Source organism: Mustela erminea, chromosome 10, assembly GCF_009829155.1.
Source record: "Mustela erminea isolate mMusErm1 chromosome 10, mMusErm1.Pri, whole genome shotgun sequence".
In the NCBI taxonomy this organism is placed as follows: domain Eukaryota; kingdom Metazoa; phylum Chordata; class Mammalia; order Carnivora; family Mustelidae; genus Mustela; species Mustela erminea.
Genome location: NC_045623.1, coordinates 61,408,925 through 61,433,355, shown reverse-complemented (window position 1 = coordinate 61,433,355; position 24,431 = coordinate 61,408,925). Strand labels below are relative to the sequence as shown.

Genomic DNA, 24,431 nt, shown 5'->3' with positions numbered 1-24,431 from the left:
TGACCATGAACCATAGGAGGAATACATTTTATACCAAAGATCAGTACCTGTATATGTTTACATATATAACTGAACAGAATTTACCCTGACTGTGTACCTGATACTCTGGTATCTCCTGGCACATTCTCTCTCTCTCTATCTCTCTCTCTCTTTTTTTTTTTTTTTTAACATTAGTCATACTTAAAATTGTATATTTTAGTTTGATGTTTTTGGTTGATTTTGACCTTCTCAGAATCACTAAATTGATTTTGTGACTCATCAACTTTTAGTTGATACTCATGAAGCACATATACAACAGTTCATAAATATTTCAAAAATGGTCTTTTTTTTTTGCCTTTTTAATAATTTTTTATTTTTTATAAACATATATTTTTATCCCCAGGGGTACAGGTCTGTGAATCACCAGGTTTACACACTTCACAGCACTCACCAAAGCACATACCCTCCCCAATGTCCATAATCCCACCCCCTTCTCCCAAACCCCCTCGCCCCAGCAACCCTCAGTTTGTTTTGTGAGATTAAGAGTCACTTATGGTTTGTCTCCCTCCCAATCCCATCTTGTTTCATTTATTCTTCTCCTACCCACTTAAGCCCTCATGTTGCATCACCACTTCCTCATATCAGGGTGATCATATGATAGTTGTCTTTCTCTGCTTGACTTATTTCACTAAGCATGATATGCTCTAGTTCCATCCATGTTGTCGCAAATGGCAAGATTTCATTTCTTTTGATGGCTGCATAGTATTCCATTGTGTATATATACCACATCTTCTTGATCCAAAAAATGGTCTTATTTGAGTGAAAATATTTAATTTGTGCCTCATATGGGTTTTTGTAGAAGTAGGAATATCTGTGCAAGGCAAAATTAAGTGCATCTAGTACTCAACATTTATTTTAACGTCCTGAAAACCTCTGTATCTTTCACTTTTTTTTTTTAAAGATTTTATTTATTTATTTGACAGGTTGAGATCACAAGTAGGAAAAGAGGTAGGCAGAGAGAGAGGAAGGGAAGCAGGCTCCCTGCTGAGCAGAGAGCCCAATGTGGGGCTCGATCCCAGGACCTGAGATCATGACCTGAGCCAAAGGCAGAGGCTTTAACCCACTGAGCCACCCAGGTGCCCCTCACTATTTGTTTTGTTTTTGTTTTTGTTTTTGTTTTTTTTAATCAGGAATGCTCTTCAGTAATAGTCTGTTAAAACAAGGAGAGAGTAGTATAACATTATTTGAAGTGTATTTTATTTTATCATCCTTATTCTCAGCAAGATGTTTTCATCATATTTCATGATGTATATGGTTCCTTTGGGTTATTTCAATCTACAGAGAGAGTGGACACAGCCATTATCTACATTAGCTGCTGCTTGTTTAGTATGAGAGAATATCAGTTTATGGACTCTGTCCGTGTGTGAACATGGTGCTTCACCACACGGAACTGGGTGCCCTGCTTCAAACATGCCTGCTCTTCTGTGCCGCTGTACTTCTTGTCTGCTCTTTCCTTCCCTTCTCTGCTTGGTAAAATCCGGCTTAATTTAGCAAGCCTGTGGAGGAAATTATAGGTGAGGTGTTCCTGGAACCTTCTGTCATGAGTCAGTCAGCCTAGTTAGGACTGGTGTATTATTGTCTTTGTTCCTCTGTAGTCTTTTGATACATAAATTATTAAATACATTTGAGCCAAATACACATTATTCATTCATTTTCTACCCATGTCTTTTGAACATTTACTATTTTCTATGTATTACACTAGTTACTCATGATTCTAAGCTTAGTAAAATTGTGTTGTGTGTCTAGTAAGAGAAGGGAATGATTCCTCTTCCTATGGAACTCACCGTCCGCAATCACCCTCCTTTGTCATGCATCAGTATGTAGATAGGCGATAGTGAATGTCGGCGTCAGAAGACATGTTAGAGCACAAGTTGTTGTACTCATGTGCAGAACTTCTCATTTAGTAGGTCTGGCCAGAGTCTACAGGGGAGAACTTGCATTTTTAACAAATTCCCATTGGTGCAAATGATATTCTGGGGACCATATTTGAGATCCGTTGATCTGAGTTTTTCTCTTGTGCTGTGTATGCTCACAGTGGGTATAGTGAAGGCCCGAACATAAAGACTTACCTTTTTTTATTGCTATAATTAAAGTTAACCTTATTATTTTAAGCTGCTCTTTTTATTGACTTCAAATTCAGTAGGTTAAAATAGAGAAACTGGATTTTATGCCTTCGTTTCCTCTTCCTTGCTAGCATGATGATGTACAGGTCAATGAGCTTCTGAACTCTTTACTTTTTCTATAAAATGAGGAGGACAGCAGCTTTATCGAATTTGGGGGATTAAATGACTTAATTTTTGTGAAAAGCATTTTACAAACTCTAAATAGTCTTGTTATTTGTTTGCTTATGTTTGTTCAGAGTCTAGCATTCCAGAAACTGGGGATGGAATCTAGACTCGTGAGCAGCAGTGGTGCCTGCAAGGACCCTGGGGCGTGTGCTCCCGCACGGTCGTTCCTGGCACAGCAGCGGCACATCACCAACACCAGAAGAAACCTCTCTGTCAAAGTTCCTGCTGCCACACCCGATTAAACTACAACAGAAAACATAAACAGAAGTGCCCTTAAAATAGTTTGTATCCTTCAGTTAACTTCCAGGTTGAAAAAGAAATTTATGGTGGTGGATATCAGCTATTTAAAAATCAGTATGCATAAAATGAATTTCGCCAGCTGACTTTGGAAACAAAATACAGAATTAGCTGTTTCTCTAAGGGAGCGCACTTGAGTAATTGGAAGAGGTAATTAGGCACACATCTCAAACAGTTGTCTTCTGAGAGTGTTGTAAGTTCGTATTGACTTGGTATATTTTAGTTTAATGTCTTCAGTTTTACCAGTAGCTTGGTTAATTTACAATGTGTAATCAGTAGTAAGTAATTTAAAAACATATCTATATTCGTTTTATTGTTTTGGTTATAAAAATAGTCTTGAGGTAGGTACATGGAGAACTATACAAGTTATATTTTTTGACTATATATATGTTTTATATATATGATGTCTCCTGTGACATATATATATATATATATATATATATATATATATAAAATATATATATATATAAAAGGTTTTACCTCTATCCTCAAATCTGTCATCAGGTGGGTCTATTTTATCATGTAATAGAAGATTGGACTATTGCAGTGACTTCTGCCATAGTAAAAGGGACTAGTTGGAGATTCTGCAGATCCAGGAGACGTCACAGTTCTTCTGTGTCCCTGCTGTAAACGAGGGCTTCTGTACAGCATGGTTGACATGCTCATGGTGTGGAATGAACGGAGTTTTACAAAAGGTGATTTTTCTGGTGGGAAGCAAGGCAAAAAGTATAATTTGTGTGAAACATTATACCTGTTTTTAGTATGATTATAATTATTGCTTTTAAGCATAAGATAATCAGGGCTTTTGTTGAAAAACATACTATAATAGTTTTTTCCATGCACTGCAAGGAGGTAGTACAGTGAGGAAACAGTCTGGAATCCGTCTTACTTCTGTTTACGAATTTAAGGAACCTGTCTGGGACTCAGTTCTTGGTATTCAGTGAGCTTCTGTCCAAAGCTCATCTTTTCACAGGTGTTGTTTTCTAATTTGGGGGGCCATTTTTAAGAGTCACACTTCAGAACTTTAGTTGAGTTAAATCTGTGCTGTCCAGTATCGTAGCCACAGGCCACATGTGGCAATTTCAATAAAACTAATTAAAATGAAAAATTCAGTTCCTGAATTTCAACCACATTTCCAGATGCTCAGCAGCCACTTATGGCTGGTGGCTACTATATTGGAAAGTGCAGATATAAAAATGTCCATCGTTGCAAAAAGTTCTGTTGGACGGTGCTCTACTAAACCTTTTTATAGTAACTTTGAAATACTCTTTGATATTTGACGACAAAAGAAGAAAAACTTCAGAGCTATTTCAGATATGAAACGGAACTGAATTGTGACATAACAAGCAGTTTGCATTCCTTAGAGTTGAATAGTTTATGTTGTGACGTTCATTGTTAACCTTTCCAGCCATTTGACAACTGCATACCTATCCGTGGATGTCTGAGCCATGTGATCGGGCCCAAGTACTGGCCTCTGCTCTAGGTGTAGAGCAGCAACCATAAAAATATATATATAAGCAAAATGGATATTTTTGTGTTTCAATACAGTTTTATTTACAAAAACTGGACATAGGACAGATTTGGCCTGCAGTAGACCCTGTTCTGGATTTTATTGTCAGCCTTTCTTTGCGTATATGAGTATTGTTCCATTTACAGTATTACTCATTTAAATACTTGGTTTCTAGATTTTCTACTGGTCCATTTTTTTCTAATCACTGATGATACATGAATTACCTACTGCAGTTAGGTCTCTTAAGACTAGGAAGCAGCTCCCGGGATGTGTTGTCTCATCAGGGTTACTTCTGTTGACTACCTCTTAGATTTTGATGTTTTTTTATTGGTGCAATTTTTTTGTTGGTTTGCATTTTTGTATATTCTTAGAGTCTGCTTGCCTGCAACTTTTAGTGAAACGAAATAGCCCTTTGAAAATATTTTAGCATGCTATTAAAATTTTCCAGATATTATGGCATTTTGGTATATTTGGTCAATGTAAAACATCTGCTCCTTTGGTGTTTACTACTTGGTTTGTAGTAGTTACTTTACTACTTGAGATTTTACAAGCTCTTCAAGCTCCCTTTTATTGGAATTTATTGTAAAACATCAATTTCAATAAATTAGTATTTTCACAGTCAATTACTCTTAGATTTTCAATTATTATATTTGGAATTTCTAAATAATTCATGCAATTTCTGAATTAGGACAGAAGGCTAGATTCTTTTTTTTTAATAGAGAAAAAATTTTATGATTTACCACTTTTCTAGTTGATAAGTAGAATTTAAGAGGCTCAATATAGAGGTATTTATACAAGAGTAATGTAAAGTTCTGTATTATTGTGATTAACCATATGGAAATTCAGGAACTGATCAGAAGTGAGATTCTTTTCCACATCTGGTTAATGTAGTGAGATTGACACCCTGTGGGTGGTGCAGCATTATAAATACTCATCACGAACCATGATTTATACATGACTGTTTTGTGAGGCTTGAGTGCATATGCCAGGGAGGAGAAATCCAGCATTTCTCTGTCTGATAAGGAATTGAATGTCTCAGTGATAAAAGATTAAACCACAGACCAATTTGGAAATGATCCGTAATTTTGAGCATTGCTCTGAGATTAATATTCCTCTTTTTAAAATAAAAAGTGTGTATATGTATGACAGTGATCAGTTAATATATTGAGAAATATTTGAAGTTCATTCTATTTTTTCAATGAGTAAGGCTATTGAACTGATGATTTAATATAGATTAAGAATTAATGTCTTATCTAGAAACACTAAACTGAGTATCCTTCATTAAAATGTCATCACCTTTGGTAACTGGATTGCTAATTTGAGCATTAGATAATGCTTCTACATCTACACCTCTTTCTGTATTTTGGCACATTTGGCTCTGTGGGGTGGCTTTTAGGTTACAGTACTGTGTTAGGTTCTCCGTATGCATATTTAATGCGAAACATTCCTATGTAAAAATGTGTGTGTATGGTTATATGCATACATTCCTATTGTGAACCTGTACATCGCAAAGTAGTTTGGAAATTTGTAAAGCACAACCATTAAAGAAAATAGCGTGCAGTTATGAAACTTGATGTAGCTTCAATGTTATGTTTAGTTTATAAAAGGTTCTTTCTATTTTCTATGGCAAAGACTTTGACACTTGAAAAATAGAAGCAATACTTGATTTATTTTTGTAAGTATTTAGGGTATTATTTTAAATGATTGTCCAATAACAGTATAATAGTTGTGAAAGGTTTTAAATAAATTTCCTGATTTCTGTGTCTGACAGTTACAGTGGATTTTTTAGCGGGTACAAGTGCACTGTTTATTTGCTGCTTTAAATAAAGGACTTCAAATATTTAGTTTGTTAAAGAAAAATAATTGCATCAACTTAATTCTTCAACTTTGTTTTTCATTTGAATTTTTTGGTGAATAAGAAGATGTGTAAAAGTGATTTGCTGATGTTTCCTTTTATGTCTCCAGTTTCATCACTGTAATCTAGACATTTTGCATTACCATGAAATCCAGAATATTTTTGGGTTTTCTTTGGCAGAGATTACTACTTATCTCTTCACATCCATTCTCCCCTTCTTCCTTCAGTAAGAGAATGCCATGTTTTTAGTTTGTCACCTTTGCCATCCAGTGATGGGGAGTGGAGGCAGGGAGAATAACTATTTCCCAGACACCATTGTAACTAGGTGGGGCCATTTAACTAAGTTCTGGCCAAAAGGGTATGAATAGTAGTGAGGGGGAGCCCTCAGGGACAATAGAACAAGGAAGAAGACACTTGGATCTCTGATACTGCTGTCCAGTCATACCAGCTGTCATTTCCAGCCCAAATTTCTCATAAGCAGTTTTTTTAAAAGCTACTTTATTTTTTTCCCCAGCATCCTACTCCCCGCCCCCCCCCCAATCTCTACATGTTTGTTAAAATGAGTTGTGAAATTTTTAGGAAAATTCAGGTGTTCCATGTTCTTGGAACAGGTCTTGGAAAGGTTTAACGCTGTTGCTGTTAAGAAATGCTCATAAATAGTTCTTTTATCACATGAATGAACTTCATGCGCCAAATATGCAAAAATGGTGAAAAAAGTGAAAACTCATCTCGATTTAGATTGATCCCCATATTCCCAAAACTATGTGATTCTATAAATCTAACTTTCTGAACTTAGCAATAAATCCTGGGCCAACATCATCACATAATTTTGTGATTAGTTCACTAAGAACAACCGAAGGTTCTTGACCTGCACAGACCAATATGGTGGCTGCAAGCCACAACAGGTATTAAAACATAAATTTTGATTAAGTTTTATTCCCTCACAGCCACACATGCCTCGTGGCTCCAGTGTCAGACAGTTCAAGTAAGGAAATTTCAGTCGTCACAGAAAATGGAATTGGACAGGTCTGTTCTGGATGCCTAGGTTGAATGTATACATTCTGCATCTCTGAAGTTTCAGGTGGTTTTGCAATCACAGAAATATAGTGAAGTAAAGCTTTCAGATGTCTTGCTGTACACAATGGCATGCTCAGGGATACAGCTGCAGTCGGATTCCGAAGCTGTCTATGGTTTGGATGACGAAGCACTCTACTCCCTGGTCGCCTGGGCTGCAGCCACCTTGCTATCAGTAAGTGGTAAAAGCGGCAATTTAGATGTCTTGCCTCTTGCTTCAGCTCAAATATTTCCCTCTTCTGTAAATCCTTCCAAGGTTTCTCAAACAAGATAAGCGCTGTTTTTCTGAAATTTTCCAACCCTGTCTTCGTGACCTTAGTGTGATCTACTTTGTTTTTCCCTCAACTGTCTGCCCCACTGCACTAAGTTTCTTGAGATCATTGGCCATACCTGGTTATCTGTTTCCCCTGCAGCACAGTGTCTTCTACACAGTCAGTACATATGTACCAGCCAAACTAGGCTTGCTGATGAGGTACAGAATTTCTTTAGAAATCCAGTCTCAAGACGCTCTGAAGAGATAAGGGAAGTGCACTGAAGGAGCATCCGAATAGACAAGAAATTAAGAAACCCTCCGTCCATGGACTCAACGAATACGGGGTCTCACATGGATCCATGGCTCTGAGAGAAATCTGGAAAAACAGTTGAGGGAGACTTGTGCATACTAGGTGACTAAGGATGTGCTCCCATTGAAACAGGTAGGAAAAGCTGAAACAGACTCTCAGCATAAACCCCGCCCCCGGCAATGTGCTGTGCTGTTGGAGGGAGACCCCCAACAACCAGCTGCTCCCTGGGGAAAGGTTTGTACCATACATCTGCCGTGTCAACCTTTATGGCTGCTACCTGAAGAATGAGGTTCTAACTAAGCCATCTCTGGGAGCTGATGGGGCTTGGTATTTGCTAGTCTCCTAGGACCTCAAAGAGCCAGGACGTGGTTTTATTTATTTATTTTTAATTTTGTATTTATTTAAATTTAATTAACCAACATATATTACATCACTAGCTTTCGATGTAATGTTCAGTGACTCATTAGTTGCTTATAACACCCAGTGTTCATCACATCATGTGTCATGCTCAATGCGCATCACCCAGTTACCCCAGCCCCCGACACACCTCCCGTTTCACAACTCTGTTTGTTTCCTGGAGTCCAGAGTGTCTCATGGTTGGTCTCCCTCTCTGATTTCTTCCCATTCAGTTTTCCCTCCCTTTCCCTGTGATCCTCTGTGCTATTTCTTACGTTCCACGTATGAGTGATGAAACCATATAATTGTCTTTCTCTGATTGACTTATTTCACTTAGCACAATACCCTCCAGTTACAAGGATGTGGTTTTAAATGGGTGCACTGACACTTTCTGGGGCTCTTCCCCTGGCTCAGTGCTAAGGAGCAGGCAGTAAATCTCAGAGTTTCTCCCTGAAGGGTTGACTGCACATCTAGCACTCTAACTTTACCGGCTACCTGAGGATTTACCTACTAACTAGCTTGCATGTAGAAGCTGATGGGATAGGCAATTACCATTCTCTGGGAGCTTGAGCAAGCTTGTGAGCACTAACTGTAGCTTCTCCTACTGGCTCACTCCAGTGGGAAAAACCTAGCTTTCAGCTTCTCTCTGGAAGGAGTTGAAATATCCATCTGCTACCCTGACTTTTCCAGCTGCTGCCTGATGGTCTAACTTCTTTCTTGTCTCTAGGAGTTGACAAGGCACAGCCTTCACTAGTCCCTTTGGGTCTACAGAGAAAGCAGCAGTTTTGAGTGACCCTGCAGGCTCTTGTTATGACTCCTCATCTCGGCTCACTCTGCAATATTATCCAGCATCTGGATAGAGAGACTATACTACTGCCTGACTTTTCCGATTGCTGCCTGATAGTTTGTCTTCTAACTTTACCTATTTCTGGGAGTTGACTTGCACAGGTAATGACTAATCTTTTGGAATTTTTTTTAAATTTTTTTTTATAAACATATATTTTTTATCCCCAGGGGTACAGGTCTGTGAATCGCCAGGTTTACACACTTCACAGCACTCACCAAAGCACATACCCTCCCCAATGTCCATAACCCCACCCCCCTTCTCCCAACCTCCCTCCCCGCAGCAACCCTCAGTTTGTTTTGTGAGATTAAGAGTCACTTATGGTTTGTCTCCCTCCCAATCCCATCTTGTTTCATTTATTCTTCTCCTACCCACTTAAGCCCCCATGTTGCATCACCACTTCCTCATATCAGGGAGATCATATGACAGTTGTCTTTCTCCGCTTGACTTATTTCGCTAAGCATGATATGCTCTAGTTCCATCCACGTTGTCGCAAATGGCAAGATTTCATTTCTTTTGATGGCTGCATAGTATTGCATTGTGTATATATACCACATCTTCTTGATCCATTCATCTGTTGATGGACATCTAGGTTCTTTCCATAGTTTGGCTATTGTGGACATTGCTACATTGCTGCTATACACGTGCCCCTTCGGATCACTACGTTTGTATCTTTAGGGTAAATACCAAGTAGTGCAATTGCTGGGTCATAGGGCAGTTCTATTTCCAACATTTTGAGGAACCTCCATGCTGTTTCCCAGAGTGGTTGCACCAGCTTGCATTCCCACCAACAGTGTAGGAGGGTTCCCCTTTCTCCACATCCTCGCCAGCATCTGTCATTTCCTGACTTGTTGATTTTAGCCATTCTGACTGGTGTGAGGTGATATCTCATTCTGGTTTTGATTTGTATTTGCCTGATGCCGAGTGATATGGAGCACTTTTTCATGTGTCTGTTGGCCATCTGGATGTCTTCTTTGCAGAAATGTCTATTCATGTCCTCTGCCCATTTCTTGATTGGATTATTTGTTCTTTGGGTGTTGAGTTTGCTAAGTTCTTTATAGATTCTGGACACTAGTCCTTTATCTGATATGTCATTTGCAAATATCTTCTCCCATTCTGTCAGTTGTCTTTTGATTTTGTTAACTGTTTCCTTTGCTGTGCAAAAGCTTTTGATCTTGATGAAATCCCAATAGTTCATTTTTGCCCTTGCTTCCCTTGCCTTTGGCGGTGTTCCTAGGAAGATGTTGCTGCGGCTGAGGTTGTTGCCTGTGTTCTCCTCAAGGATTTTGATGGATTCCTTTCGCACATTGAGGTCCTTCATCCATTTTGAGTCTATTTTTGTGTGTGGTGTAAGGAAATGGTCCAATTTCATTTTTCTGCATGTGGCTGTCCAATTTTCCCAACACCATTTATTGAAGAGGCTGTCTTTTTTCCATTGGACATTCTTTACTGCTTTGTCGAAGATTAGTTGACCATAGAGTTGAGGGTCTATTTCTGGGCTCTCTATTCTGTTCCATTGATCTATGTGTCTGTTTTTGTGCCAGTACCATGCTGTCTTGATGATGACAGCTTTGTGATAGAGCTTGAAGTCCGGAATTGTGATGCCACCAACTTTGGCTTTCTTTTTCAATATCTCTTTGGCTATTCGTGGTCTTTTCTGGTTCCATATAAATTTTAGAATTATTTGTTCCATTTCTTTGAAAAAGATGGATGGTACTTTGATAGGAATTGCATTGAATGTGTAGATTGCTTTAGGTAGCATAGACATTTTCACAATATTTATTCTACCAATCCAGGACCATGGAACATTTTTCCATTTCTTTGTGTCTTCCTCAATTTCTTTCATGAGTACTTTATAGTTTTCTGAGTATAGATTCTTAGCCTCTTTGGTTAGGTTTATTCCTAGGTATCTTATGGTTTGGGGTGCAATTGTAAATGGGATTGACTCCTTAATTTCTCTTTCTTCTGTCTTATTGTTGGTGTAGAGAAATGCAACTGATTTCTGTGCATTGATTTTATATCCTGACACTTTACTGAATTCCTGTATAAGTTCTAGCAGTTGTGGAGTGGAGTCTTTTGGGTTTTCCACATATAGTATCATATCATCTGCAAAGAGTGATAATTTGACTTTTTCTTTGCCCATTTGGATGCCTTTAATTTCCTTTTGTTGTCTGATTGCTGAGGCTAGGACTTCTATTACTATGTTGAATAGCAGTGGTGATAATGGACATCCCTGCCGTGTTCCTGACCTTAGCGGAAAAGCTTTCAGTTTTTCTCCATTGAGAATGATATTTGCGGTGGGTTTTTCATAGATGGCTTTGATGATATTGAGGTATGTGCCCTCTATCCCTACACTTTGAAGAGTTTTGATCAGGAAGGGATGCTGTACTTTGTCAAATGCTTTTTCAGCATCTATTGAGAGTATCATATGGTTCTTGTTCTTTCTTTTATTGATGTGTTGTATCACATTGACTGATTTGCGGATGTTGAACCAAACTTGCAGCCCTGGAATAAATCCCACTTGGTCGTGGTGAATAATCCTTTTAATGTACTGTTGAATCCTATTGGCTAGTATTTTGGTGAGAATTTTTGCATCTGTGTTCATCAAGGATATTGGTCTATAGCTCTCTTTTTTGATGGGATCCTTGTCTGGTTTTGGGATCAAGGTGATGCTGGCCTCATAAAACGAGTTTGGAAATTTTCCTTCCATTTCTATTTTTTGGAACAGTTTCAGGAGAATAAGAATTAGTTCTTCTTTAAATGTTTGGTAGAATTCCCCCGGGAAGCCGTCTGGCCCTGGGCTTTTGTTTGGAGATTTTTAATGACTGTTTCAATATCCTTACTGGTTATGGGTGTGTTCAGGCTTTCTATTTCTTCCTGATTCAGTTGTGGTAGTTTATATGTTTCTAGGAATGCATCCATTTCTTCCAGATTGTCAAATTTGTTGGCGTAGAGTTGCTCATAGTATGTTCTTATAATAGTTTGTATTTCTTTGGTGCTAGTTGTGATCTCTCCTCTTTCATTCATGATTTTATTTATTTGGGTCCTTTCTGTTTTCTTTTTGATAAGTCTGGCTAGGGGGTTATCAATTTTATTAATTCTTTCAATGAACCAGCTCCTAGTTTCATTGATTTGTTCTATTGTTTTTTTGGTTTCTATTTCATTGATTTCTGCTCTGTTCTTTATGATTTCTCTTCTCCTGCTGGGCTTAAGGTTTCTTTCTTGTTCTTTCTCCAGCTCCTTTAGGTGTAGGGTTAGGTTGTGTACCTGAGACCTTTCTTATTTCTTGAGAAAGGCTTGTACCACTATCTATTTTCCTCTCAGGACTGCCTTTGTTGTGTCCCACAGATTTTGAACTGTTGTATTTTCATTATCATTTGTTTCCATGATTTTTTTCAATTCTTCTTTAATTTCCTGGTTGACCCATTCATTCTTTCGAAGGATGCTGTTTAGTCTCCATGTATTTGGGTTCTTTCCAAACTTCCTCTTGTGGTTGAGTTCTAGCTTCAGAGCATTATGGTCTGAAAATATGCAGGGAATGATGCCAATCTTTTGATACCGGTTGAGTCCTGATTTAGGACCGAGGATGTGATCTATTCTGGAGAATAGATTTAGGACCGAGGATGTGATCTATTCTGGAGAATGTTCCATGTGCACTAGAGAAAATGTGTATTCTGTTGCTTTGGGATGAAATGTTCTGAATATATCTGTGATGTCCATCTGGTCCAGTGTGTCGTTTAAGGCCTTTATTTCCTTGCTGATCTTTTGCTTGGATGATCTGTCCATTTCTGTGAGGGGAGTGTTAAAGTCCCCTACTATTATTGTATTACTGTTGATGTGTTTCTTTGATTTTGTTATTAATTCGTTTATATAGTTGGCTGCTCCCACGTTGGGGGCATAGATATTTTAAATTGTTAGATCTTCTTGTTGGAGAGACCCTTTGAGTATGATATAGTGTCCTTCCTCATCTCTTATTATAGTCTTTGGCTTAAAATCTAATTGATCTGATATAAGGATTGCCACTCCTGCTTTCTTCTGATGTCCATTAGCATGGTAAATTCTTTTCCACCCCCTCACTTTAAATCTGGAGGTGTCTTCAGGCTTAAAATGAGTTTCTTGGAGGCAACATATAGATGGCTTTTGTTTTTTTATCCATTCTGATACCCTGTGTCTTTTGATTGGGGTGTTTAGCCCATTAACATTCAGGGTAACTATTGAGAGATATGAATTTAGTGCCATTGTATTGCCTGTAAGGAGACTGTTACTGTATATTGTCTCTGTTTCTTTCTGATCTACCACTTGTAGGCTCTCTCTTTGCTTAGAGGACCCCTTTCAATATTTCCTGTAGAGTTGGTTTGGTGTTTGCAAATTCTTTCAGTTTTTCTTTGTCCTAGAAGCTTTTAATCTCTCCTTCTATTTTCAATGATAGCCTGGCTGGATATAGTATTCTTGGCTGCATGTTTTTTTCGTTTAGTGCTCTGAAAATATCATGCCAGCTCTTTCTGGCCTGCCAGGTCTCTGTGGATAAGTCAGCTGCCAATCTAATATTTTTACCATTGTATGTTACAGACTTCTTTTCCCAGGCTACTTTCAGGATTTTCTCTTTGTCACTAAGACTTGTGAATTTTACTATTAGGTGACGGGGTGTGGGCCTATTCTTATTGATTTTGAGGGGCGTTCTCTGAACCTCCTGAATTTTGATGCTTGTTCCCTTTGCCATATTGGGGAAATTCTCCCCAATAATTCTCTCCAGTATACCTTCTGCTCCCCTCTCTCTTTCTTCTTCTTCTGGAATCCCAATTATTCTAATGTTGTTTCGTCTTATGGTGTCACTTATCTCTCGAATTCTCCCCTCGTGGTCCAGTAGCTATTTGTCCCTCTTTTGCTCAGCTTCTTTATTCTCTGTCATTTGTTCTTCTATATCGCTAATTCTTTCTTCTGCCTCATTTATCCTAGCAGTGAGAGCCTCCATTTTTGATTGCACCTCCTTAATAGCTTTTTTGATTTCAACTTGGTTAGATTTTGGTTCTTTTATTTCTCCAGAAAGGGCTTTTATATCTCCCGAGAGGATTTCGCTAATATCTTCCATGCCTTTTTCAAGCCCGGCTAGAACCTTGAGAATTGTCATTCTGAACTCTAGATCTGACATATTACCAAATGTCTGTATTGATTAGGTCCCTAGCCTTCGGTACTGCTCTTGTCCTTTTTTTTTGGTGAATTTTTCCGCTTTGTCATTTTGTCCAGTTAAGAGTATATGAAGGAGCAAGTAAAATACTAAAAGGGTGGCAACAACCCCAGGAAAATATGCTTTAACCAAATTAGAAGAGATCCCAAATTGTGAGGGGGGAGAAAGGGGATAAAAAGAGGTTCAAAAAGAAAGAAAGAAAAGAAAAGAAAAGAATTAAAAAAAGAAAACAAAGAAAAGTATAAAAAAGAAAAAATATATATATTAGATAAACTAGTTTAAAAACATCAAAAATAAAAGGGTAAAAGTTAAAAAAAAGTTTTAGCAGAAGAAGAGAAAAAAAATGAAAAAGAAAAAAATTAAATTAACTGCAAGACTAAAAAATCACTGGGAGAAAGCCATGAGTTCCGTGCTTTGCTTTCTCCTCCTCTGGAATTCTACTGCTCTCCTTGGTATTGAAATCGCACTCCTTGGTAGGTGAACTTGGTCTTGGCTGGATTTCTTGTTGATCTTCTGGGGGAGGGGCCTGGTGTAGTGATTCTCAAGTGTCTTTGCCCCAGGCGGAATTGCACCGCCCTTACCAGGGGCGGGGCGGAGTAATCCGCTCGGGTTTGCTTTCAGGAGCTTTTGTTCCCTGAGCGCTGTCCGTAGAGTTCCAGAGGACAGGAATATAAATCGCGGCCTCCTGGTCTCCGGCCCGGAGGAGCCGAGAGCACAGGGCCCCACTCCTCCGTGCGCCCTCAGAGAACAGCACCCAGTAACTCCCGTCTGCCTGACTTCCGGCCACGCTCCGAGCTCACCAAGCCTGACCAGTTCAAGGTAACCCCAAGCTGTGAGCTTACTGTCGGCTCTGTCTCTGTAGCCGGCTTTCCTGTTCCAGTATCCACAAGCTCTGCGACACTCAGACACCCCCGATCCTTCTGACCCCGCAGGACCTGAGGCCACGCTGACCCCGCGTGGGCTTCGTCCCGGTTTAGCCTCTGGAGCGATGTCCCTCAGCGGAACAGACTTTTAAAAGTCCCGATTTTGTTCTCCGTTGTTCAGCTGCTTGCCAGGAGCCGGCCCCTCCCCCTGGGGTCTGTCTTCCCGTAGCTTTGGATTCACTTCTCCGCCAGTCCTACCTTTCAGAAAGTGGTTGTTTTTGTTTCTAGAATTGCTGTTCTTCTTCTCTTTGATCTGCCGATGGATTTGCAGGTGTTTGCAATCTTTAGATAAGCTATCTAGCTGATCTCCTGCTAGCTGAAGTAGTCTCAGCCTGCTACTTCTCCGCCATCTTGACTCCTCTCCAATCTTTTGGAATTTTTGAACAAGTGTATGCACACTTCACACAGCTCCTATACCCAGCATGATATAGGAATAAAACTAAGTCCCTAGCTTCTCCCTAGAAGCAGTTCAACTTCACACTTTGGCTCTCTCCCCCCCAGGCTTTTCAGCTGCTAACAATGGACTGGCTTCTAACCCAGTTATCTATGAGAGTGAGCATGACCCAGCACTTGCTAGGACCCTGGGGGCAACAGAGAACAAAAGAGCCATTTGAAAGAGTGTATGGTCTCCATGAGAGAGAGGGATTTGCCACAACTCCTCTCCAAACTCAGTGTAGAGCAGATGAGTGATGAACTCCTGCTCCCAGCTTCTCCCTGAGAAGAGAAGGAATTGGACCTTGCACCTAGTGCTCCAAACTTTTCCAGCTGCTATTCGGGGAATTGGCTTTTATCTTATCTGTCTTGAGCACTGACAGGATTTGGCATACTCTATTCTCTTGGGGGCCACTAAAAACAAAGGTGACAGCTTGGACAAGCACAAAGGCTTGAGAGGCATTCAGAGTCTCTGTCCAGGCTGATTAGTGAAGCTTATCTCCTATTTGAGGCCATTCTGTGAAGACTGGGAGAGGTGGGTGTTTTATCTGATGTACACTCTCAAGGAAAATGAAGAAAGAGGAAAATCTGTTCTAGATAAAAGAACTAGGTATATCTCCAGAAACTGACCCTAATGAAATGGAGATTTCTGATTTATCTAACAGAACTAAAAAAAATTATGATAAAGGTGTTCACTGAAGTGTAGAGAATAATGCATGAGCTAAGTGAGAATGTCAACAAAGAGAAAATATTAAGAAGTACCAAACAGAAATCACAGAGTTGAAGAACACAGTAACTACAATGAAAAATTCAAAAGTAAGCTTTAGTGACAGACTAGATTAAGCAGAAGAAAGGATTAACAAATGAAAAGGTCATTGGAAATCATTTGGTAAAAAGGGCAAAAAGAAAAAAGAATGAAAAAGTGAAGAGAGCTTATGAGACTTAGAGGATACTCATTATGGAAGTCCCACAAGGAAGAAAGAGAGATGGGCAGAAGGCTTATTCAAAGAAGTAACACCTGAAAATTTTCCAAACCTGGAAGAATAAAATAGAAATCCAGATCCACGAGGCCCAAAGGATACCAAGTAAAATGAAAGAGACTCACATCAAGACACATTATAATCAAATTGTCAAAAGTTAAAGACAGAATTTTGACACAAGAGAAAAATGACATGTTACACACAAGGAAACTCCCTTAAGATTATGGGCAGATTTTTCAGCAGAAATCCTGCAGTCCAGAAGGAAGTGGGATGATAAATTCAGAAAACTGAAAGAAAAAAAAAAATCCCACCACCCATGAATACTTACCCTGACAAACCAGTCCTTCAAAAATAAAGGGGTGGTAAAGATTGTTAGATAAACAAAAACTGAAAGAATTCATCACCACTAGACTTGCCTGAAAAGAAGTACGAAAGGGGGTTCTTAAAGTTGAAATGAAATAATGCTAAAACGCAGCACAAGAGCGTAAGGAAGCATGAAAGTCATTGGCCAAGGTAAATGTAATGTGATACTACTTCACAGTGGTGGGTAAGCGGCAGAATATTAATAACTATAAATGATGTTAAGGGACACACAATATAAATAGATGTCAATTGTGACATCACTAATGTATAATGTTAGGGGAAAAGAGAGGTAAAAGTGTACAGAATTGTTTATAAGTTTAATTACCCACTTGAAATTGACTGTTAAGATAGTTTATGTAAGTCTCTTGGGGCTCCTGGATGGCTCAGTGGGTTAAGCCTCTGCCTTCAGCTCAGGACCTGATCCCAGGATCCTGGGATTGAGCCCTGCATCGGACTCTCTGCTCAGCAGGGAGCCTGCTTCCTCCTCTCTCTCTCTCTGCCTGCCTCTCTGCCTACTTGTGATCTCTGTCAAATAAATAAATAAAATCTTAAGAAAAAAGATAGTTTATGTTAAGTCCTATAGAAAAAATACAGAAGTTACATAAAATAAAATGAGGAAAAAATCAAAGCCTATCAATTAAAAAAAAATACACAAAGGAAGACAGCAGGAGAGAAGAATTTCAAAAAGAACGATAAAATCATTTAACAAAAGGGTAATAATAAATTCTTCTGTATCAATAGTTGTTTTAAATGAAAATTGATTAAACTTATCAAAATCACTAATGTATAATGTACATTAGTACAAAAGGTACAAAAGGTACAGAGCAGCTGAATGGGTTAAAAAAAACCCAGGACTATGTGCTATCCATAAGAAAGAATAAAGCAGGCTAGAAAGTAAAGTGCTAATAGAAATGGAAGACAGTCCTTTCCTATGGCAACCAGAAGAAATCAGGAGTATTTTTCAACCTTGAAAAAAGAAGGAAACACTGCCGTTGGCAACAAGGGTGAACCTGGAGGACATTGTGCTAAGTGAAATTAGACAGTGGAAGACAAATGCTGCATGATGTCCCTTAAGTGTGAAATCTGAAACTGAACTCATAAAAACGGAGTAAAACTGTGGTTTCCCAGAGACTGGAGGGCAGGAGAAATGGGGCGGTGTTCGTTAAAGGTGCAAAGTTTCAGTCATGAGTGGGATGAGTAAGTTCTGGAGATCTAATATACGTCGTGATGATGACAGTTAACAATGCTGCATTTCATACTTGAAATTTCTGAAAGGATAGCTCCTAACCCACTGCCCACTGTCCCCCCTCCCAACAAAATTAACTCTAGAGATGATGGATAAGTTATGCAGCTTGATTGTAGTGATTTTTTTCACAATGCGTACTTACATATAAAAATAAGTTCTACATTATAAGTATATGCAAAAATGTCTCCTATTAAAGGCTTTTCAATTGAAATAGTATTAATTAGAATTTACTAATATTTTAAGTTGTTAAGAATAACATCCTAAGTTTTTTGTTTCATAAATCCAGTGCCTGGGTGTCTTCAGAGAACTTCTGTTGACACTTTGTGTCCTGTGTGCCGAACATAGTTTGCTATTTCTTTATGTGGTGTATAATTGGTTTGTTAAAAATTTGACCTATTAAATGATATAATGTGGAAATTCTGGAAATCAAGAACCACCCTGAGGTGGTAGTTATTACTGCTGTAGGTCTGTTATTATTACTGTTGTAGTTTGTGTTGCTTCTTGTTTGGTGACTTTCTGGGACGGATTCTGTAAAATTTCTGTTTTTCATCACGTGTAGCGACTGGATGTTCTGCTGTTAGTACCGTGTTCAGCTCAGGTTCGGACAGAGGGTTCATTAAATGCCCTGAAACCAGTAAGTCTCTCGAGGCTCTGCCTATGAGGCAGGTTACGTCTTGGACACGCTAGCAGGTAGTTCACAATTCTTAGATTTAATTTGCTGCTCATGCAGAGACTCAAGGTCAGCCAGAATGAGATATTAAGGCCTTCTCAGATCCTTCCTGGCCGTGCACAGAGTCCTTCCATGTGCTTGGCCTTTTAGATTCCCAGAGATGTGTCAGAGCCGTTGGAAGCTCCCATGGACTTCTCCTTCCCCAGTTTCTCTTGTAATCCTCTTGTTAGCACCAACTGGTATCCCCACCCTGGTTACCATAGTGTTGCACAATTGTTACCTATTTTTTTTTTTCAACAAATACGGACTTTTTTCACACAGACTCCACTTTGAGTCAGGTCAAATAAAGACAAGCCCTGAGAATGGGGTTTTTCGGTGAACTGCCAGACAGGTCAAAGGGTGACAGCTGTCTGGGCACGGGCTTTGGGGGTGCTCCAAACCCATCCTGCCCCCTCCAGTGGTTCCTTGGCGCTTGGTTTTCTCAGCTCTGTGGTTGTGAGGCTGCTGCTTTTTAAGGAGACTGCAGAGCTGGGGAGAAGAGAATGGGACTAGGGTAAGTTAAATGCCACAGAGCTTGCTGTTCTTACTGAGATCCAGCTCTTTTATTTTTTTTTCCACCTTAAACAAATGCTCAGATTATGGCAAGACATTGATTACTTTTCAGAGTTCTGGGAATATGGATTTTGACAACTTTTGTTAGTTTTCTAGATGCTTTTGTGGAAGAGTGGCTTTTTGGAGGTCCTCACTTTGCCATTTCAGAATTTTCTCTGCACAGGTGAGATTTCTAGAACAAGAAGGGACCTTAGTGTATAGTCTTTGAATGTGCGGTTAGGGCACAGAGAGCCCAGAGACTTGCTACGTAGCCACAGGAAATGTCTGACACTGGACCGTTGGTGCTCCTGCTCTGCCTCAGCCCCTCAGCTGCTCTCCCCCATCCTATAAGTCCAACAAACATTTACTGAGCATCGACTCTGCCCCAAAACTGTTAGGGATGGAGCCTAGGTGAGCAAGGCACAGCTGCCTCCAAAAACCTCAGTGTAACTGGGAGATTATCTGGATAAAGGAAATGAAAACTTTTGAATAAACTCCTCGGAGAATGGAGGAGAGAGCAACCAACTGGCTGAGAGTCAAGAAAAATGTCACTGAAGAGTTGACATTCAGACTGGTTCTGTCCTGTGTCATGAGATACTTCTTACAGAAAAAAGAAGCATCTTTAAAAACATGACAATGACAAAGGACCTAGTCCGTCTAGGAGATTGAGAGGAGCTCACTTGTTGGGCAAAAACATTAAAAGATGTGACTGATGAAGCAAGCAGGTTTCAGATCACAAAAGTTATACGCCCGGCCAAGGAGCAGGTCCACACATAAGGGCGCTGCACAGTCCACACACAGAGGGCGCCGTTCCCCTAGACTGCCCGTGAAGGCCCCCAGGGGTTGCAAAGTTTGGGCAGCCCATCAGAGGATTTATAATGATCTTATAGTTAATAGGGAGAGTCTATTGCTCTGTGATCCAGCGAGGAAAAGATCAAATTGTCTAGAAGAAAAACTGTATAAATCACAAGTTTTTTCCTGAAAGGACTGTAACAGCATTACAACTACAATTTAATCTATTACATGCCAAGTGTATGTAGTGTGTGTGTGTGTGTGTGTGTATGTATATATGTATATACAGTACTATATATATAGTATATATATTATATGTATATACACGCATATATATAGAGAGACCCACATGCATATTTGGTATTCACAGTAACTACAAACACAAATATATATGGTCCTCTCAATTAAAGTGCTGATGTATCAGACAGTTGAGGATAACTTATGCTGCATAACCCAAAATCCCAAAATCTTAGTGGCTCACAACAAAATAGGTTTGTCTTATTGCATGTCCATCATGAATCAGTTGGGACTCTGCATTATGTCTTTGTCACCTGGATGTAAGCTGACAGAACTTTATCTGGGACATTGCTGATCTCGTGGCAGAGAAGAAAGAAACATGTTGAGCTTGTGGAACTTCTGCTATTTTATTGAGCAAGTGACATGGCTATTCTTGGATGTATCAAGACGGTTATCCATAACTGTTCCATGGAGCCGAGTACCACAAGGAGAGACAACCCAGAGAGGGATAATGGTTCTTTTGATCAGTTTCATAATTTACCAAAGTAGTTATTATTTAATTCTATTTTTCAGATTAGGATACGAGTTGAAGAAAGTAAAGTAGCCTATTTAATTCACAGGCAGAAGTTAATAAATGGTAAAACCTTGAACTGAATTTAGGCATGGCCCTCAGTCCACCCCCTTGAATCTTTAATGTTGTTTTAGGTACCTCAGAGCCCTGTGATCTCTTTGGACCTTTGATGTATTTGGACTAAGAGAGACCTCTGTTCTGACCCTGACTGTTGCAACAGGCATCATCAATGATTCCATGCCAGCCCCTGAAAGTGGCCCTTTGCATTCGACCCTTTATTCTTGCTTAATTTCTTATCTGCTTTAAAAGCAGAGGGAAAAGTTCTTAACTTTTCAGAGCAGAACACACAGCTGATGGTGAATGCACAAAAACACAGTGTGACCCAAATAGTACAAAATACCCATCCAGGGACATCAGCCTATTCTTAAGAAATAAGCATGGGGAAAAGGAATAGGTGGCCCCATTTCAGAAAGCCACCTGGGAAATGGAACAGACACAGTGAGGTAAGAACAAGCCTGCACTCCTCCTACCTCGTTCCTGAAGGACTGTAACAGAAGTTGGCATGAGGACTGAGAAACAGGTCATTGGAATCAGGTGAAAATGACAGAGGGGTAGTGGCAGAGATCTGATTTAGAGTGATAGGTCTAATCTAGCACCCGCCCATAATGATTCTACCTTATTTTATTAATTCACTATTTTTTGAGTCCTATCATGTTCCAGGCACTGTTCTTGAAAAAGATAGATACTGTTCCTGCCCTCAAGGAATATATTAGTTAGCTACTGCTGTGTAACAGTGCATCTGAAAACACAGTGGCTTAAAGCAATAACCATTTAACTCCTAAAGCTCTGGGTGGCAGTTTAGGCTGGGTTCGGCCGGGTGATTCTTGTCTCAGCTGGGATCACTCATGCATCTGCATTCAGCTGCTGGATATGCTTGGGTCCAGCTCATCTCAGATGGTCTCAGCAGAGCTCTGGGGGTCAGCCAGCTGTTAGCTAGAGATGCAACAGCAATGACTAGAGTGTGTTTCTCATCCTCCATCGGGTTACACAGGCTTGTTTACATGGTGGTAGCAGAGTTCCAGAGGAGCAGGCAGAAGCACACAAGGTCTCCAACTTGGGGAAAAAGACCTCCCATATGGTTTAGTCCAGTTTGGCAGGTGTTTTTGTGTTTGTTTGTATTGGGGTTTGACGTCAAATTCCATGGACCATCAGTGTTACTGATGGTCCATTACTTGACCTTCAATTTTCTTCCCCTTGTCTCCCCTCAGCAACTACATGCAGAAGGACTGAGCAAGATTCTGGCATTTCTGGTTCCCTACTATAAAATACTGTACCAGGGCTCTGTTGAGTTTAGGCTGGTAATATTTAACCATTCAAAAGCTGACCATCTGTTTGCCAGAAAAGTTCACACCCACCCCATAGTTAAATCCTTGAGGAAAGATGCCTGATAGAGGAATTGAGGCAAACAGATACTCTTAAGGATGGAAGGTAAATTCCACATTTTTTCCCAAACATGCTCCCCTCATTTAATTGGTAGTGGTCACATTCTACTCGGTCCTGATTCCACAGCCAGTGTAGTATTCCCTTAAGTAAACTACAGAAACTGCTTCCTTGTAGAAACCTGCATATAAATAGGGAGTACTAGCTGCCTAGCTGACTTCCCAGAGGGCCATTCTAGGGTGGGAGCAAGGTAAAGCTTGGATAGTGCCACCAAGTGTGACAGCGTTTGAGGGCAGCCTCCAAATTCTAACTCTTATCAAACATTTGGCACCACTGTGACCTGAGCCACCTCCACAGGCTAGAAGCAAATCCATGTCTAAAGAAGCAAGCAGGAAAAAGGCAGATTTCAGCTCTAACTTTTCGATAAGCTGTATAGTTACCAAACCACTCAAAGTCCATTCCTTTAGAGGAAGAATCATTATCTGATTTTCATCTCCAGATGAAAAGGTAAATCATTCACAACATAACAGATCTGCTCAAGGTTCCATCAGAGAAAACAGCAAGGCTGGGATTTGGATTGTGCTTCCTCTTGAGTTCAATTCCTATGGCTGTCCCTTAGAGTCACGTTCCATTTCATCACCTCCCTTCTGAGTAGGTGCCAGTGCCTTCAAGGGCGCACCACTTTTGGCCTTCCTTTCTCCTCTCCCTGCCCGGCGACTTCAGACATCAGGACCGAGGGACTGCACAGAGTCGGTGGCTGACTGGGGAGATGGTGATGCCCGTTCTGTACTTTAAGCTCAGCTTCTCATCGTTGGGGGCCCTGAAGGTAAATTTTTGCACAAGGGACGTGAAGAAAATAAACAGCTCAGACTTGGCCAGCTGTTCTCCAAGGCATACCCGCTTTCCTGAAAGGCAAAAGCATAAGACAAATCATCTTTCCATCTGGTGTGGGTGCCCACCCGGAACTGATATCTCCTACTTCTTGCAAAACCTAAGCAGAAGAAGGGGCTGATAGGTCCCAGAGCTTTATGTACAGAGGCTCATTTAATTTGACAACCATCCAGGCCAAAGTGTAAGTCTGGACTCAAAAACTCCCAATGCTTTCAGGGGTCAGGCAGCTGCCCCACAGGGTGAAGGCACAGGGTGTAGGACAAAAGAGGAGGGAGGCCTGGGTTGACCTCAAAAGTGGAACTGTTAGCTGAAAGGCTTTTCAAAAATCAGTCAGCAAACAACATTAGCAGACAGCAAAACAAGAAACTCTGTGTTGATTAATTTTTTCATTCCTTAAGACTGTAGAAAAGTATAAGCCAATAAATTTCAGAGCAGAGTTTCTAAAATGCAAGATGTCTTTCCTTTACGTCATGTTTTCCTCCCTCATGACTGCGGGTCTCATGGCCATGGATGGCCCTCTACATTGGAGTTTTCTCAGGCTCTTTCCTTGAATAGTCCTTAAACATAGCAGTCCTTCTCCAGTGGGGATTTTGCTTCTAACGAGGGGGGCGTGTCCCTTGCCGAATCCCTTGGCCCACAGTTGGCACCATTTCACTCCTTGTTATGTGAGGGAGGAACTGGAGGCAGAGGGAGATCCAGTTCAACTCCTTGCGCCTTCTAGCCATGTGATTTGGGCATCAGGGGGAGCGTGTGTGTGTGTGTGTGTGTGTGTTTACAATGGGAACCTTATTTTAGGGGCACCTGGGTGGTTCAGTCAGCTAAGTGTCTGACTCCTGATTTCAGCTCAGATCATAATCTCAGGGTCATGAGATCAAACCCAGTGTTGGGCTTAACATTCTCTCTCTCTCCCTCTGTCCTCTACTCCTTAAACAAAACAAAATAGAACAAAAAAACAAAACAAAACAAATAAACCCACACACTAAAAATGGGAACCTTATTTTATATGTTGGGTGGGCTACACACTGAATCCAAATAGATCAAAGAATTTAATAACTTACATTGAAAAACTAGCTTAACACATCACCTAGATAATAATAAACATTCTAGCTATAAAATAGCTTAGCATTAACTTCCTCTGGTTAATTCTCAAAAAATGGAAGAATACAATTTAAAAGACTACCTTTATTTTTTATATATTTTTTTATGTTAGTCACCATACAGTACATCATTAGTTTTTGATGGAG

At 40.0% G+C, this 24,431-nt stretch overlaps 2 protein-coding genes across 4 annotated transcripts in view; one reads left to right on the top strand and one right to left on the bottom strand.

Annotated features, from left to right (window-relative positions):
• HOOK1 (hook microtubule tethering protein 1) overlaps positions 1-5,902 on the top strand; it is a 75,933-nt gene extending 70,031 nt beyond the window's left edge. For all 3 annotated transcript variants that reach the window (XM_032301937.1, XM_032301936.1, XM_032301935.1), the window contains one exon: positions 2,399-5,902. In XM_032301937.1, the coding sequence (XP_032157828.1) occupies positions 2,399-2,569 (171 nt within the window). In that variant the 3' untranslated portion in view covers positions 2,570-5,902. The remainder of the gene's footprint in view (positions 1-2,398) is intronic.
• A 14,774-nt stretch (positions 5,903-20,676) lies between these two features.
• LOC116567312 (cytochrome P450 2J2) overlaps positions 20,677-24,431 on the bottom strand; it is a 35,140-nt gene continuing 31,385 nt past the window's right edge. Inside the window, exon 9 of the mRNA XM_032302295.1 lies at positions 20,677-23,201. Within this exon, the coding sequence (XP_032158186.1) occupies positions 23,023-23,201 (179 nt within the window). The 3' untranslated portion in view covers positions 20,677-23,022. The remainder of the gene's footprint in view (positions 23,202-24,431) is intronic.